At 44.9% G+C, this 17,284-nt stretch overlaps 1 protein-coding gene across 1 annotated transcript; it reads right to left on the bottom strand.

Moving 5' to 3' along the window:
* Positions 1 to 6,868: 6,868 nt before the first annotated feature.
* On the bottom strand, positions 6,869 to 8,112 carry LOC139663387 (trace amine-associated receptor 13c-like). Its single transcript, XM_071542036.1, has 2 exons — positions 7,937 to 8,112; positions 6,869 to 7,694 (listed from the first exon to the last, which is right to left on the bottom strand). Exons 1-2 carry the CDS (start codon positions 8,110 to 8,112, stop codon positions 6,869 to 6,871), a joined length of 1,002 nt encoding a protein of 333 aa, XP_071398137.1.
* Positions 8,113 to 17,284: the final 9,172 nt, after the last annotated feature.

Here is a 17,284-nt window from a genome sequence, read left to right as displayed (position 1 = left end):
AGTTGAAAGTAGAGACGGACCGGAAAACCCGGGAGAGAGAGGGGGGATGACATGAAAGAATCTGGGTCGGATTTGAACCCAGGACGTCCCGGTTACATGATACACACCTCATACCACTGAGCCACCAGGACACCCCGATTGTAGCTTTTCTCACGAAGGATTGTGCCAAGCGTCTTCACCCGCCATGTCCATCCGGTGCATGGGTTACACGTAATTTCCGGGGGAATGACAACAGAGGAATTTAACGGTCTTGCCAGTATTGTGTGAATGGCAGTGTTATGTTAAAAAAGCAGAAAGGCATGTCTTGTGTGAACAACAGAAACTGCTGCCTTTACTGGAAAAAAATGATCCGGCAATTTTACGGGTTTCATGTGTGAAAGGGGCTTGGACTTCATGCTGTTTCCTGTTTACAAGCTGCACTGTAATGAGTTTGTCTCATATGTCATATATATACTGTGTAAACTGTCATACTGTCTGACTGCTTGAATGTCAAAGGGGCTCTGGCCGAAGTCAAAGAGCCTCCTGAAATGGGAGTCACAGCTCAGTTCAGGGGTGTGAATCACGTTTCTGATGATGGCAGACAAAAACATGGGCTGCACAATTAATTGCATATAATCATATATCACAATTTCAGTTTCCATAATTAAAGGAAAAATCCCCCACTCTGCTTTTGTGATGAAGTGTTGTCATTTTCTTTTTGGTGTATACCCACTTTCCTTCAACCTGCCTTGTCTAATTCTCCTCTTCTACGATGGATTTCTCCCTGTATGATTGTTGAACGTCTTGATTGTTGGATAATAACTCTTAAACTGTATGGCCTACAATCTGTTTGTTTTATTCAGATTCCATGGCTCGACATAAATACGTTGCACAAATTGTTTTTTATTTCAGCCAGGTTTCCTGCATTTTGAATTTTATGCAAAAGCGTTTTTTCGCTATTTGTCCAGCAACGTTGAACTAATCTCCACTAAATTTTGCAAACCGCATATGTGGATGTCCTACATTATGGTTATTACCCAGAATTTTGATACTCCGAACGATTTGGCTGTGAAACACAAATTAACTGGACTCCAAAGACGTGACTCTTGATGCTACAACAACCAAATTTCACATAGGATGGACCCAGAAATGTGTCAGACTACATTTGGTCATGCTTAATAGCACAAATAGCAGGACAAATTGGCAATTTTTCAGTTGGCAGTATATCAGGCACCATTTAACCTGCACTACTGAAATGTTCCATCATTATATGTAGAACCTTTCCAAAATGATAAATCATGCTCTCACTGTATTTGACAGTGAGAGCATGATTTATCATTTTGGAAAGGTTCTACATATAATGATGGAACATTTCAGTAGTGCATTTATCATTTTGCCCATTGACTTGAACCCCCTCATGCGGCTATATTTATTATTATCATAATTATTATTATTATTATTAATGTTGTTAAAATATATCTGATTTGTTTTTCGGTGAAATGATTCTTCATTATTTAATCCTTCCCTGTGGCTGTTTACACCTTGTCTGATCAGGCTTTTGTGACAAATTGGTAAATTGCTATTCAGATTTTGTTTGAACAATTGTGTTCCTCAGCACCAATGGGAACCACTGATGTTGAGTCTGGCTTCACAGACTGTAGGTCAGGACCCAGCTTGGGTCTCAGGACCTTTTGTTGGTACCTGCATGATGACAGCAGTAATAATGTTTTATATTTTAAGAATTTAATGGGGGTTTTTTTTATTTTTTTTATTGAGTTTGGGTTTGTGTTGCAGGACAGGAGATGGCATCTTTCATTTATGTTCCTGGCTGTAAAGTGTTTGTTTACCCCATATACATCATTTAGTATGGCCTCCTACCAGCCTGATTACTATTGCATCATGGACCAGAGATGATAAATGAGAGTACAATCACTTCTTCATTACCACCATACTACTGCTGCATCAGATCATAAAGGCCATTACATGCAACCTCTTGAGGAAATTTAGATTAGAAACATAACTTTCATGAAGGATCAGCAAATGGTGGGCTAAAATGAACTAAACTGTAATGTATGAATACTGTTGGTTTTATTCCCATCTATCATAAAATTATAAATGGCCTTATTATGGCCTTGCGCATGTGATGGCTGTAGTCCCGTACAAACACACAGGTGTGCACACGCACACACACACACACACACACAGACACACACACACACACGCACACAAACGTGCGCACACACACACACACGCACACGCACACATACACAAACCCTGCCTGACTTACCAATACCTATGAGACTGGATTTGCTTCCAAGCACTGAACAAAACAAACATCCAGTTAAGCTTAATGGCTGTGTAGTGCGTCTCTCTACCAAAGGAGTCTGTTCACACCTCTGCTAATAGTGTGAGATGACAAATCCAACCTCAGAGGTATCATTCCAATCAGAGGTGTTAAGAAAAACACAAGTTCAAACAAACACATGATGTAGCCTCCTCACTTCAACACATGATGTAACTCTTGCTTAATGTTGAACAACAGAGTTGTAAAAATCATTACTTGAAGTTCAATCAAAATATCTCTGAAATTTAGAGGATCCGGTCTGTAAGAGTGTTGTCAGTTAGGGAATGTTCACACCAAGAATGTTTGGACCGCTTCAAGCAAACTACAGAGCATTTCCTCCTTTAGTCCAGTTCATTTGGGTAGGTGAGAACCAGTCGAACTCGGGTGCGCATCAAGTAACCACACCGAGACGGCTGAAAAAGCAAATCTCGGTCCGTTTCCTAGCGGACTGTGGTGTGGTTTGTTACAAGTAAGAACGGAATCGTACCAACTACAGGAAACAACCTGAGTATGTTGTTTGTTGTTCAACCGTTGATGAATAGGCTTTTATAGGTATAAAGATGAATATTGACATCTGATAGACAGCAGTCCTGCTTTCCAGGAGGGTAATTTGAATGCTGTGAGGGAAGCTAGAAAGAAGCTAAATCAGAAATCCAAAAGGCAAAGCAGAGGTACAAATATAAAATTGAAACCCAGATGAGCGGCAGTAATCCTAGGTGTGCTTGGAGGGGCATGAGGGTCAAGACTGAGCCACATGACCACTCAGGTAGTCGATCTATCAGATTGAATGGTTTTAATTCTGATATTCATCTTGCAAATGAGCTCAATGGTTTTTATCTTCGCTTTGACTGCCATGATTTCAGTAAAGAGATAAACGAGGTACGCAAGAAATACCGTAGCTCCTCCCAGTATAAACTTCACTGTGCAGGATGTAGCTGAGAAGTGGACAAAAGCAAGGAAGAGCAGGTCCTGATAAAATTTGTAGGAGAAAACTCAAATCCTCCTCTGAACAGCTCAGTGGCATATTCCACTTCATCTTTATGAGGTCTCTTGAGGTTCAGAAGCTGTGGAAACAGGCTATTGTTGTTCCTGTTGCAAAAAAGAGCAACCCAGCAACTGGGTTGCACTGGGATGATTTCAGACCAATTGCCTTAACATTTTTGGTTATGAAAACCTTTGAAAAAGTGTTCAAGAAACATATTTTGTGTGAACTTAGGCACTCTCTGGATCCTTTACTTATCAGGCTGGCAGAGGAGTTGAGGATGATACTTACCTTATTGCATCTCTACCAACATCTGGAGGGCCTGTAATCCCACGCTTAGGATGTTGTTCATAGACTTCTCCTCTGCTTCCAACACTATCTATCCCCACAGCTGGAGAAATTGATGTCACATCTTGGTTTAGACCTCAACAATGTGGGCTGGATAGTGGACTTCCTGACCAATAGGTCTCAGTGTGTCTTTTTCTTTACGTGTTCTTACCTGGTATGAAGACCAGGGATGGTAAATTATGGCGAGTCTGTAGTTGGTAGGAATGTTCCAAATGTTATTACTGAGGAGCTCAGCAAGTTTCGTAGCAATTGTCCAATCACAAGCCAAGTCAGGATGTGTATCAAATTTATATTTGACCATTGACCATCAAGAGGAATATACTATCTATTGAAACTTCTTTTATTTAATTGTTTTATAAATTGTTTTATTAAATGGCCCATTTAAAAGCATTTTAATTAATCAGTTTATAAATACTTTTATTAAATGGTCATTTAAAACATTTTAATTAATGGGTTTAAAAATTTTTTTTGTTATTTGTCTTTTAATTAATTACTGATAATTAATCACGTTACTAACCTATAATAATTTCAACACTTGGGACTCCATACCAAGGTCCATGTCAAAATGTTTATAACACATGATCAACAGCAAAACTTTTCATGATGCTACTGACTGTAACTGGGACAATGAGAATCATGGAATAATGTTTTCTAGTTTCTTACCAAAATCTGAATAAAAGGAATACAATTTCTCCACAACAGTTCCCATCTTTTTACACATTACAGCCAAGTGGAGCTAACCAGGTCCATCTCAAACTGTTAATAAGACGTGATCAAAAGCACTGTGTGTTTATCTGAAACTGTTGTCCAGCTGGCCGATCATCTCTGTTGGCAACAAAATGGACAAAAATCACAGAAGTGGTGTTTTATGGAGAATCTGTGACACAAATGTTGAGTAAAACCTGACTAGGGCTGCGGTCGAATAGTCTTTTTGTTTAGGAAGGTTCCTAACCGAGTGACATGACACGGAAGTACCTAAATGGCAGCCATAAGAGCTGTTTGAATTCTCTAAATGCTGAGGAAAGGCGCTTCAATGCTTCCTTGCTTAGCTCCTTTAGCATAGGATACACTGAACCATCCTTTACTAAAGGAAAGGAGATAATGCCGTCCCACAATTCCTTGCGACGCACCATTCGGCCGTTCACGAAAACAAACGATCATGACCGACAAGAGACGCAGATCATCATGCAAGTTACCGTTGCTAATTAAGCATTTTCCATCTTATGCCTATGAGACGTTCCATCTTATGCCATAACTTGCTAATATGTTTTGAACTTTCAACAATATGTTAAACCTCTGCTCAGTTTGCATTAGTTATTTCTTCATTCTGAGCGTTGTTGTATTGCAGCCTTTAGGAATAATTAATTTGACTTAAGTCACAGATGCTGAAACCTTTGCCTTAATAAAGGCCTGGATCAGCCATAACAACTTCAAAGCACAATCAAGTCAACATTTCAAGGTGTTTACTGAGTTTTGTGGTGGTTCTTAAGATATTATATGCATAGGCTTATAATCATCATAATCAGCATATTAACCATAACACAGAAGTCTGTCTTTCAAGAAAAAGGGATATGAGACGTTTTTAGCCAGATGATGTTTTTAATTCAACATGTTTGAAACTTAAGAATGATGATATGTACAGTAGTAGATTTGTAGGCCTGACATGTTATGCCTATCTTGCATGAATTGAACAATTATTTTCATACAATCATACTAATTGGGATTCATGTCGATAAATATGAGTGGACAGGAGGGTGAGCGTGAGCAACCATTCTCAATGTGAAAACCATTTCCTTTCACTTTTGTGACTGGTAGCCTATATTCCTTTTTTTATTTCAATTCCAAACTTGGTGATGAAGCAATATTTTTCACACGGTAAGAACGCACAGGGCGAAGTATCTAAGATGCGCTTTTAGTCGTCCATCTTCAGAACATTGTAGTTTCACACGGCAGACCCACGTCATTAACATCCGTCGTCGCATAATTACGTAGCCTAGTGTCAGTGCAGTCGGCTTGTCCTAGCACCGCGGGTGTCTTTTCCTAAGCCCTTATGAATTCTCCTTCACATCTTTCCTTGACCTCATGACGTTTTCCAACGAGGTCGAGGAGAAGTGGTTAGGAATAGGAGTTAGGATGTATTTTTTTGACTATTTGACCGCAGCCTAGATCTGTTTGACCCTGTGAGGGGAACCAGGCTGTTGGTCCTATTCAGCTGCATGCAGACAACAAATACGTTTTCCTTCAAACAAGAAAAGGTATTCTAATGTAAAAGAATAGACTAACTTCTCTGTAATCTTTGTCTTTACAATTACCTGTAATGTAACAATATTTTAATATTGTACCGAATTCACATCTTACATGAAACTGAAACATTTCTTAGTGCTTATGACTGGGACTGGGTGTATGGAAACAAAAACACAGAGGTATATACAACAATTAAAGAACGTCTAAAAATAGAATGAAATCATCCTGAGCTACAAGTGAATATTATGTACATAAATTCCAAGGCAGTGTAAGAGAGACTGTCTGTAACTGAAAGATCACAGGTTCAATCCCTTTAACAGCCAAAGAAGGCTATATCCATCTAAAGCCACATGTCCTGTTGAAGTGACCTTGAACAAGCACAGATCCTGTACAGATCCACAGCGTGTGTTCAATTCAATGCATTGAAGCATTACAACACGGTTATCGGTTAAATAATTCCACTAATGTCACTTAGATACCACAGGTTACCTAATGTTAAAGTTTATAGGGCAACGGAAGACGTCGATGTCTGTAAAGTGACGCCGAAGAGTGTGGCTCTGTGTGGAATTCAATATGGCATCATCAGTACGGGGCTGAATGTGTCATTTAGCTCATAGGTGATAGGCCATCTCTTAGTCAAAGACACCCTGTAGAGGCCATCTCACAAAGCGACATCTCACTAAGCCTTACCTGACTGACTGACCTGAATTTGTCACGTGATGACCTCGTCTGCAACATGAGCAATGCAAGGATGGCAGGTTATATTCTAGATGAAAGTACTGACAATGAACAGCAGAGGGAGACACAGACTGTCTGATAGTGAACATGATTCATGAGGATTTCAATATACTGTATATACGGTACATAATGCAGTATATGAAATAAAAACCGGGAGTGCGTTTTTTTTTAATGGTTTCAGGCCTTTTGAATTCACTGACTCAACAACAATACAAACAAACAGATTCCCTGCTTCATAGAAAAGGTCCCATTATGTTGGCCTCACAGGAGTCAGGTTGCAGTATCTGAAGTCTAACAATAAGATTAATAGATTTTCTAAACCAGGGGTAGAAAAAGGCATAGATCAGAGGATTTAGACAGGAGTTGAAATACAACAGCCAGACCACAAAAAATAAACCATTGCTTTCAGTATCCTGGCCTGCAAGAGAGGGATAGTAATATGGACAGAAACACATTAAAAAAACAACTACGAGAATACCAAGAGTCCTGGCTGCTTTCCTCTCAGATTTCTTAGTAGTTAGAGTCACTGAACGCTGGAGTGTGACAGCCACAATGTGGGATCGCATGGCACGAGCCTGAGACACAGCCACCACAAATACTCTTATATACAGAACTATGATGACTGTAACAGGAGCAATAAAAGTGACAACAAGGTCCACAACTCCTACAATGTAGTTACTGACCATTACACACTCTCCATAGCAGGAATTATGGCTGCCTGGTTGTGTCAGTAAATCCTTTAGAAGGACACTGCTATAGAAAGCAGAACAGACCCAACACAGACAAACAAAGATTTTAACTCTTGTCTTAGTGATTTTGGTGGGGTAACGCAGAGGGTCACAAATAGCCACATAGCGGTCGACTGATATGAGCACCATGTTTCCTACTGAAGCACAGGTAATGATAAAGGCCACAAAGGAAGACAAAGCACACATGAAGTCCCCCAGAAACCAGCAGGACTCTATGAGGATGATTTCAGCCGGCATCAGCAGGAGGCCCACAAGGAGGTCTGAGACAGCCAGGGAGAGGAGGAGGAGGTTGGTGGGGGTGTGGAGCTGCCTGGAGTGGGAGAATATCATTGTTTAACATATTGTTATCATCAATAGCATCTTGGCTGTTGAAAAAAATCATTATAGTATTACTTTCAGTAGTAGGAGTAGTAGTACAATAATATACTCATCAAAGGACTAGATGTGACGACTTCTATGTACTAGCCCAACGCCAATTCTTCCTGCATGTCTAACTGTTCATATTTAGAAATATACAAATATTTTAGGCTATGCTGAGAAGTATATCTCTACCTGAAGTGGGAGATGGAGATGATCACCAGCAGGTTGAGAACCACGGTGATCAGAGAGATGGAGGACAGCAGAATGTAGAGGAGCATGACCTTGAAGCGAGGTTGCTTTGGCTTCCTGCAGGAAGTGTTGAGGAGCTGTGGAAAGCAGAGTTCACCTCCTTCCAGGGTCTCCATCATCAGAGAGAGAGGAGGAGAGGAGAAGCTGCTGAGGTCCAGCAGCTTTCTGACCAAAGCTCTCTATCGTACAACTGATTTATCTCTCTCTTCTCTGTTTGTCACTCCCTCCCCCCCCCCCTCTCTCATTCTCTCTTTCTTGGAGACTGATGTCCCTCCTTCCTCCCTCGCTATCTGCATCATCCTCTTCATCTCCATCGTCATCACTTTTTCTGCTGCCTCTCTCCTATCTTCCCAATCCCTCCTTCCTCCCTACTCATCTTTTTGCTCTCCCATTTCACCCACTCCTCCCATCTGACTTCTCTTATATTGATGTATGGTATCTATAACCAAAACTAATGATTTGAAAGATGATGTTGTGATTGGTTATTTGGATAAATATTTGCACTTTTCTTTATGTATTGTAGTTTTGGTTTTGTTGTGTACCACTTCTAATCAACAGCGATGATCCAAGGGACTACGCTGTGATTGGTTAATTGAACTAATGAACTCATCGTATCCACCTGTGTAGCGGTTCTTTTGTTCTGTGTGTTTGTTGTACTATTCACTTTGCTCTGATGATGGCCTAAGGCCGAAAGCTCAACAATAAAGCGCTGTGTATTGCAAGGCAGTGTGCATGGAATTTTTCTGTTCTATTTAGTTTGTCAATACAGAAAAGGAGTTGGGTGTGGACAGGACAGGCACTGTCTTCCGGACAGGACGGACCTCAATCCTTTGTTTTAAGGCCACTCTCCACTTGGCTTAAATTTAGAAGCATCGGCATCTTGGAAACCTATAGAAGAAAACCTCGTCTCCCCATGTAGATTAGAGGAATTGGTAGACAATATTCCTCTTAAACAATCTAAGCTCCATCTCAGTCCTATTATATAATTTCTACTATCTACATGGCGCATGGCAGAAAAGGAATCTAAGACTACTCTCAAATGGCACCTTAACAGCCCAATTTTTAACAACCGCTTGCTGCTCACTGGGGAGGTCCCATTCTAATCACCAGCATGGTCCAACCGAGGTATACATGTATTGGCTGACATCTTTGACAATTATGACCTTAGGTAATTTAATGATTTACGTACCACCTATGATTTGCCTGTGTTACGTCCCCAAAATTATCCAGGGGATGAAGGGAGTAACATATGAAATTAACCCGGGGACAAAGAAGCTGGGAGAACAGAAATATATAAACAAACCAAAGATTTATTAACAAATTAAATAAAGGTTTACAAAAGACCCCAAAACATCAACTGAAAACTACCTTCAACAAAATAAAGAAGGCGATAAATAAAACAACATGTAAACAGTTAGTAAAATTAAGACTAAGCACAAACACAACGCTAAAAAACATGCTCCCTCTAGAAAGGAGCCAATAAGTGAGCACACCTGTGCTCACTTACACAATTACTGCAGTGGTAGGAAGGGGGAAAGGGTGGTAATCTGAGGAGAGACACAGGTAAGAACAGGAAACACACACCCCCACACAACGGCCGTAACAGCCTGGTTCATCTTTTTTTCTGTATCTTCAATTAAGATCATCCTTAAAAGCATATGGAGTGCCTTGGAATGCACCACTGACAACACATCAGCTGCATTCTATTTTGTATACGCAAGGTCGAACAAAGGGATTAGTGTCAGTTCTGTACTCCCTGTTTTCTCTTTTCTCTTATAAGCCACTGTATATTGAACAGGTCTGGGCCAAAGATCTTGGACAATCTCTCGAAAACAAGCCACTGAACTGGGAAAACATTTGGAGATGTATAACTGATGCCTCCAAAAACCCTAACCACCAACAAATTAATTTTAACTTTCTACATCGGACCTATCTCACTCCAAGGAAAAGTTTCTTCATGAAACCTATTCCGTCATCATTATGCACACTGTGCCTGGATGGACTCATTGGCACATTTATGCACATGTATTGGAACTGTAAGGTTGTGTCTTTTTTTTTTTGGAAACTGGTATGTTCTTTACTGACTATGGTTTTAGGAGTTGATGTGCAATGCTCTCCTATCTCCACTAGAGGTATCACTACACCAAAAACGTATCTTATTAGCAGGCCTAACACCAGCAAAAAAAAAAAATGCTAGCAATGTGTTGGAGCCCTCCACACACTCTCATAAAATCCCAATGGATAAATATCTATCTTGATGTCATCAGCATGGAGCTCTCGGCTAGGATGCATGGTGCTAAAGAGGATACTATATCATGTTAGATGGGAGCTTTAACTAAAATCAAAGAATTGTTGTAATAACCCTACTTCAAATGCAATTGCCATCCCTTTTGGAATTTACTTAATTCCTTTTCGTTCCTTCTTTTGAGACTATATTCCACAGAGTGTTGTATAGAGATCCATAGGTTGGGGAATGGGAATGGGAGGGCAGTGGGAGGGATTCGTCACTAGGTCAATGTATGCTACACTTGACAAGTTAGGTAAAATGTGAAAGTTTCTGTGAAACTATTGTCATAATGCATACTGTGGAAACTCAATAAAAATTTGATCGCACAAAGACATTGGTGACACTTTATTTGGCGTTGTCGGCAGGATCCCCAGACACACACAGACATGGAGGAAAATCCTATATAGAGATATAGGTCAGTGCCTCCCAGCCTATACCCGGAGCACTCCTTCAAGGTATGTTGGACAGTGGGGCGGTGCAGGAAAGTGCTAGCTCATGGGCAGCGCCGGTCAGGAAGAAAGATGGCTCCTGGAGGTTTTGTGTAGACTACAGGAAGTTGAATTTGGTGACCCATAAAGATGCTTTCCCCGTGCCAAGGATTGAGAAGTCCTTGACCAACCTCAAGGCGGCTGCTTGGTAGCTTGGTAGGTGGAGGTTCATCCGAAAGACCAGGAGAAGACCGCGTTTGCTACTCCAATAGGCTTGTACGAGTTCACCCACATGCCATTCGGACTGTGTAATGCACCAGCCACCTTCCAGCGGCTGCTGCAGAGATGTTTGTGTGGGCTGGTAAATTATTTCCTGCTGATCTATTTGGATGACATCATTGTGTTTTCTCCATCGTTTGACAGTATTAAGCCCGCTGCTGGAATGTCGCGAGGGGTTGTAGACCCATCCACTAGGATGCAATTGTGTTTAGAGTAGAGGGGAAACACCCCACAGACGCATGCTATATATATCCAGCCTGTTGCTGCTGCTGCTAGAATTCTGGAGTGTGCTTCTTCTCTTGCAGATAGACAGAGGCCACTTCCTTTTTTCATTAGACAGCTGAACCCTCTGAAAGGGATTGTTGTGTAGTGAACATAGCTTTAATAAAAACTCAGAAAGACAAAGACAAGACTGCCCTGTTCTTTTATTTTTTATTTTTCCTTTTCTCTGAGCCTGGGACCCCAAAAGTTAAGCCTACTGACACTTTTTCAGGGGTAATAGTTTGCTCTCGCCAGGGTGGCCTGTACTTTAAACTTGGTTGGCTAAAATAAAGTCTAGATACAATGATAGGTCATAAATCTAGCAAAGTAAAACTACTAGTCCTCTCTCTAGGGGGAAGACAGGGAATACCCACACCCACACCAAACCAAGGGCCTTAGGGACAAGTGAGAACGGCTGTGGCTCAGGAGGTAGAGCGGGTAGTCCACTAATCAGAAGCTCGGTGGTTCGATCCCGGCTCCTCCAGTCCGCATGTCGAAGTGTCCTTGGGCAAGATACTGTGTAGCGTGGAGGGCGGGAATCAGACATAAAAGGGCCCCGTCCCCTCCTGGCTCCCCAGCATTTATACCCTCGCTAGCCAATCTCGCTACTGAATCCCCGCCTCTCACCAGCCTTCCGGGTCATGGCACCTGTAACAGAAAGCAAAAAAACACACTACCCTCCCCTAGTGGCATATCCCCCCAAGTTCAAGTCCACAAGCCTCCCACTGCTACTCTTTGGTCAGTCCTAACACAATTAATAGACATTCCCCCATCCCAACAGTTTAATACAATACATTTATTTCATGTTGCACCGCGACATATTCCCCCCCACTTTAGGGGTGGTCGTCCCGACCACTACAACTGGCGGAAACGTAACGGGCGCATCCCAAAATTGCTGTGGCGAGAATGCCGTGGACAAGAGGCTTTTTCAGTGTTCAGATCTTCAGACAACCCAGTGTTAATCGTTTCTGTGTCTGGGCTGAGACTACCCCTGAATCCCATTTCAGGCACACCCTCACACTCAGTTACAACACCACCATCAGGTTCTATGCTTCTAGAGGCGGGCTCAGGCAAAGGATGAACAGGGACAGGCACTCTACCAGCAGGATCAAAGATTTCAGGCTGATCAGTGTCTGAGGCAACAGAGGCAGAGCCTGGGCCAACTAACTACAAATGGCTTTGGGGCCCATCTTGGTGCCAACTTCCCTTGAGCTCGTCTGCAGAAGTTCCGCACGAGGACCCTCTCTCCAGGGAGTAGCGGAAGTGCTCGGGCTCCTTTGTTGTAGCGGGCCTGATTCCAGGCTTGTCGACGGGAAGCATAAGTTAGCACGGTGCTGTATGCATCCTTGAGGGTGCGGTGATGGTCTTGAACCCACCCGTCCAAAGTGTCTCTTCGCTGTGGTGGGGAGACATGATGGATCAAATCAACTGGCAGCCGGGCATGACGGCCAAACAGGACATAATGGGGGGTCATCCCGTACTTGCATGGATGGAATTATTGTAGGCTTGAATCAGGAAAGGGAGTTTTGCATGCCACTGTGCGTGTACCTGGGGGTCCAGTGAGCTCAACAGCCCCAGTAGAGTCTGGTTATATCGCTCGCAGGCTCCGTTTCCCTGGGGATGGTATGGGGTAGTGCGGACTTTAGTGCATCCATATAACTCACACAGTTGCTTCACCAACGACGATTCGAAGGCAGCACCCCGGTCGGTCAAGATACGCTCCGGGCATCCCAAAGGCTGGATTAATGAAGTCCACAGGGCCTTAGCAGTCATCACCGCGGTCTGGTCCTTCGTAGGGACGGCAAGGGCATAGCGGGATAACAAATCCGTAAGGACAAGGACATATGGATATGTATCACCAGGTCGGCCCAAAGACAGATAGTCCACCCCTACCATCTCAAAGGGGTAACTAGTTTGAATTGACTTCAAGGGGGCACGAGACTCTGATCCAGCCTTGCTGACCTGGCAAGTCGAACACTCTTTGGTCCATGCATGCACATCCTTGCACATGCCCAACCAGTAGAAGCGTCACCGCAAAATGGACAACACCTTCTCTGCGCTTGAGTGACCGGCTGCCTGGTGATAATCCTCCCACAACTCCTGGGGCCAACCAGGGGGAACAAGCAGTTGCTGTGTTGGTATTCCGGTGTCAGGTTCCTCCAGGCATCGGATCAACAAGCTATCTTGGTATTTTAACCAATCCCATTCCTTTAACAGGCGACGGAGGTTCATCGACAAGGTGCATCAGACTTCATTGGGGGGCGGTTTATCCACCTGCAACCAGTTACGCAATCGTCCCAGATCGGGGTCTCAAAGCTGCCGCTCCCTCCATGGGTCCTAAGGAGTTTGGGTGCATGAGGGCCGATCCGCTGTAGATGCAGGACTGGTATCGGGCTCAGCTTTAGACCTGGCAGCCCCAGGCGTAGCCTGGACAGCAGCAGCAGTGCCTCCCGGCAGCCTGGACAAGGAATCTGCATTCTGGTTAGAGGTCCCTGGATGGTACTTTATGTCAAAGGAGTAATTAGCAAGCTGAGCGGCCCCCCTCTGTTCAACGGCCCGGAGTCGGGCTGAGTCCAGATGCAGTAAGGGGTTGTTGTCGGTGAACACTGTCAGCTGAGCCCCCCCACAAGTAGTCTTTCAATTTCTCCGTCACAGCCCATTTAAGAGCCAACAACACTAGTTTAAAGGAGCTGTAGTTTTGATCATTACGCTCGGCAGGTATCAAGCTGCGGCTGGCATAAGCAATGACTCTCTCCTGTCCATCCTGCACCTGAGACAATACTGCGGAGTGTGAAATCAGCATATGCAAGAACAGGTGCTACCAGGAGAGCTTGCTTCAACTGCTCAAAAGCTTCTTGGCAGTCTGGGGTCCATGTCACTGAAGCAGAGGAGTGACCAGCAGTACCGTGAGTTAGTCTATTCAGGGGGGCAGCAACTTGGGAAAAGCCAGGTACAAATCGCCGGTAGTATCCCACAAACCCAAGGAATGAACTGACTTGCCTTACGGTGGTGGGTACTGGCCAGTTGCTAACCGCAGACGTCTTCTCCGGGTCTGTAGAGATTCCCCCACTGCTGACCACATGGCCCAAGTACTTTACTTCTCGCTGAAAAAGCTGGCACTTACGAGGCTGGAGCTTCAACCCGCGGTCATGTAGGCATTTGAATACCTCTTCAAGATGGTGTAGATGTGTCTGGAAGTCTGGCGAGTACACAATCACTTCGTCCAGATAGATAAGTAGGTAGTCGTGGACTTGCCCCCTAATCTCTGAAAGGTTGCAGGAACGTTGCAAAGTCCAAAAGGCATGTGAGAAAACTGATATAGCCCCAGTGGTGTGGTAAAGGCCGTCTTCTCCTGGTCCTCTGGAGCAACCTCGACCTGCCAGTACCCACAGGCCAAGTCCAGGGTTGAATACCACGCTGCCTTCTTCAAACCAGTCAGCGACTCTTTGATCCGATGTAAGAGGAAGGCGTCTTTATGAGTGACTGCATTTAACTTACGATAGTCAACACAGAAATGTAGGGAGCCATCCTTTTTGCGTACCAAGACCACTGGGGCAGCCCAAGGGCTAGAACTCTCTGTGACGACTCCACTATCCAGCATCCCCTGCAGCAGTGTCCTCAGCTCGGAATACAGCTTGGGTGGAACTGGCCTGTATCGCTCTCGGGTCGGGGGTGCGGATCCAGTAGGGATCTGATGGTGAACAGCCCCGGTGCAACCAAAGTGCTCCTCGTGGGCCGTAAACACACAGGTCCACTTACTGAGAAGGGCTTTGAGCTGCTGTTGTTCCTCCAAGGTCAGCCCATCTCCCTGTAACTCAAGTGCTGGGTGCTCAAGAACAGTGGAGGTCACTGGCGAAACTCCTTGAACTCTCTGCACTTCCTCTATCCGCTGCACATCGACCTCTACCTCCTGGGGGCCGGATGGTGTGAGCACTAACCTATTCTGGGTTTGTACATCTAGGGGGTCGATTTGGGATACCAGGGCCAACGCCTGTCTCTGAGGCAGTTCGACAGGGAAAGGGTGTGGGTTACAAACTCTCAAGGGGACCCTACCACGATGGACCTGGCAGATGGACCTAGCTACTCTCCACTCCCGCCCCCTGTCAAACTCCCCCGAAAGGTCCTCCACCAGTACCAGAAAATCTGGAGAGCACATGGCCTGGGGAACATATGCCCAGATAATCATCTCTGACTCCGCTGGGAGCATAACTGGAGCCTGCTTCGAAAGCTTAGCGGTGCTGTGAGCTGGAGCCTGGGGGCTCATGGCCTGTATCCGTCTGCAGGCTGCAAAAGCTTTCTCCCATTTTTTTCCTGCTGTTGGCGAGAGGGCAGAGCGAAAAGCTCGTTGACCGGGGTGGCCCTTCTGGAAGAGAGTCTCCCAACATGCTGAGATCACATTCATGCCAAGCAATCCACACTCTGTGCTCATGCAGTCATCCTGAACAACAATCACTCCCATGCCTGGCACTTCAATGCCTCCAATGGTGATGTCGACAACTGCGTATCCCACATAGGGGATTCCCAGGTCATTTGCAGCTTTGAGTGCCAACCATGACAGTTCCTTGGCATCTCGTAGTGGTTCCCCCCCAAAGTGACACTGAAAAAGGGATTGGCTAAAAAGGGTGACCTGGGACCCAGTGTCCAAAATGCAGGGGATGCTCTTACCTAAAATTGTAATATCCACTTCCGGGCACTTTCCCACGAATGAAGATCTCTCTGGAACCTCAGCCATTACCTCTGCCCCAGTCACTTGCCCTACAGTGGCCGGGGTGCCCGAAAACCCGATGAGGAGGCTGGTCTTCTAGGACAGAACCGCTGTATGTGTCCAACCTCACCACAGTCCCTACAAATTGGGCGCCCTTGATCATCCCACCAGTAGCTTCGCGCATTGCGATTTACAGCACGTTTTGGAAAGTGGGGTTGTTGGTTTGGGGGGCAATTTTCTAAACTTGGAGCTGGGGGCGCTACAAAGGCTTGGCGCCGGATCTCCTCCACAATGGATTTACCTAGCAACGCAATCTCCTGTCTAATTTCCTGTCTCATCTCTACTCTCAGTGATTCTTTCAACTGCTCCACGTTGATGGTCTGGGGGGCTGGTGAAGATGGGGAAGCCCGTCTCAACTCCCGTTGTAGTTTTTGCTTAACAGGACCTTCCCTCAGCCCTCTAGCGAACTGGGCACGAAGAACTCTATCCGCCCTGCCAACACTAATACAATACATGTATTTCATGTTGCCCCGCGACACTATCACTCCAAGCTGTGAAAAAGTCTTGAGCACCCTGCAGTGATACTTCTTTTGGCCTGGAATGGGGAGGGATGTGAAGATGTGGACAGCAGGCTGTCATAACTGTGCAGTGGGGAAGCCAGGCCCTGAGGCAAAGGCCCCATTACAGCCTGTAACCACCAGTTACCCATGGGAGGTAGTCGCCACAGGCCACAAGACACTTGTCAGTATATTTTTGGCTGGACTGCAACAGCGGGACCAGCCCTACAAACGCGAATGTCTGTCACTGACTGAGCCAGAAATTTAAGTTTAGTTTTCTCCGCCATCTTGTTTCTCCGCTGAGATCGGGAGCCCGTTTCTCCCACACAGTAAGCAGGCTGACCAATATCATGCATGTAAGCTGAAGCTAAAGTAGAGTCTATACAACTATATCATATCACCGTTTATTTCGATGCATATGCGCGAGCTCAGTCCACCTGACAGCCCTCTGTTCTGTCGGCGAGACACAAACAAGCATGGAGGTTTCATCACGCCGAGGGCTTATTTCCGACCTTCCCGAAGTTTCCTGGGGCCACGGTTCCAGCCAGTGCCACTAGCTGGGCGCCGATTTGTTCCCGGTGATCCGGCCGAGATTTCGGCGGACGACGATGCATCACCGGGTGTCCGGCGAACAGCATTTTCGGCACCGATGGGTACTAGAACACCTGGCGCTTGGATCGAGAGGATCAGTGCGGGCCGTGGGCACGGTGGAGACGACAGCGGCGGAGAGAAGAGACGGGGCGTGCTGGAACGGAGATCAGTATGGATGTATGG

Source organism: Centroberyx affinis, unplaced genomic scaffold, assembly GCF_046629955.1.
Source record: "Centroberyx affinis isolate AG114_WGS23_722 - 3 ecotype Tasmania unplaced genomic scaffold, CSIRO-AGI_Caff_v1 ptg003998l_1, whole genome shotgun sequence".
NCBI classification, from domain to species: Eukaryota; Metazoa; Chordata; class Actinopteri; order Beryciformes; family Berycidae; genus Centroberyx; species Centroberyx affinis.
This window is presented reverse-complemented; position numbering and strand designations above follow the sequence as displayed.

Bases quoted from the DNA above. Each gene is read 5' to 3' on its own strand.
- LOC139663387 (XM_071542036.1), bottom strand. From the start codon at position 8,112: ATGATGGAGACCCTGGAAGGAGGTGAACTCTGCTTTCCACAGCTCCTC. The intron at 7,695-7,936 runs GTAGAGATATAC...CTCCCACTCCAG, and splicing joins ATCTCCATCTCCCACTTCAG to GCAGCTCCACACCCCCACCA.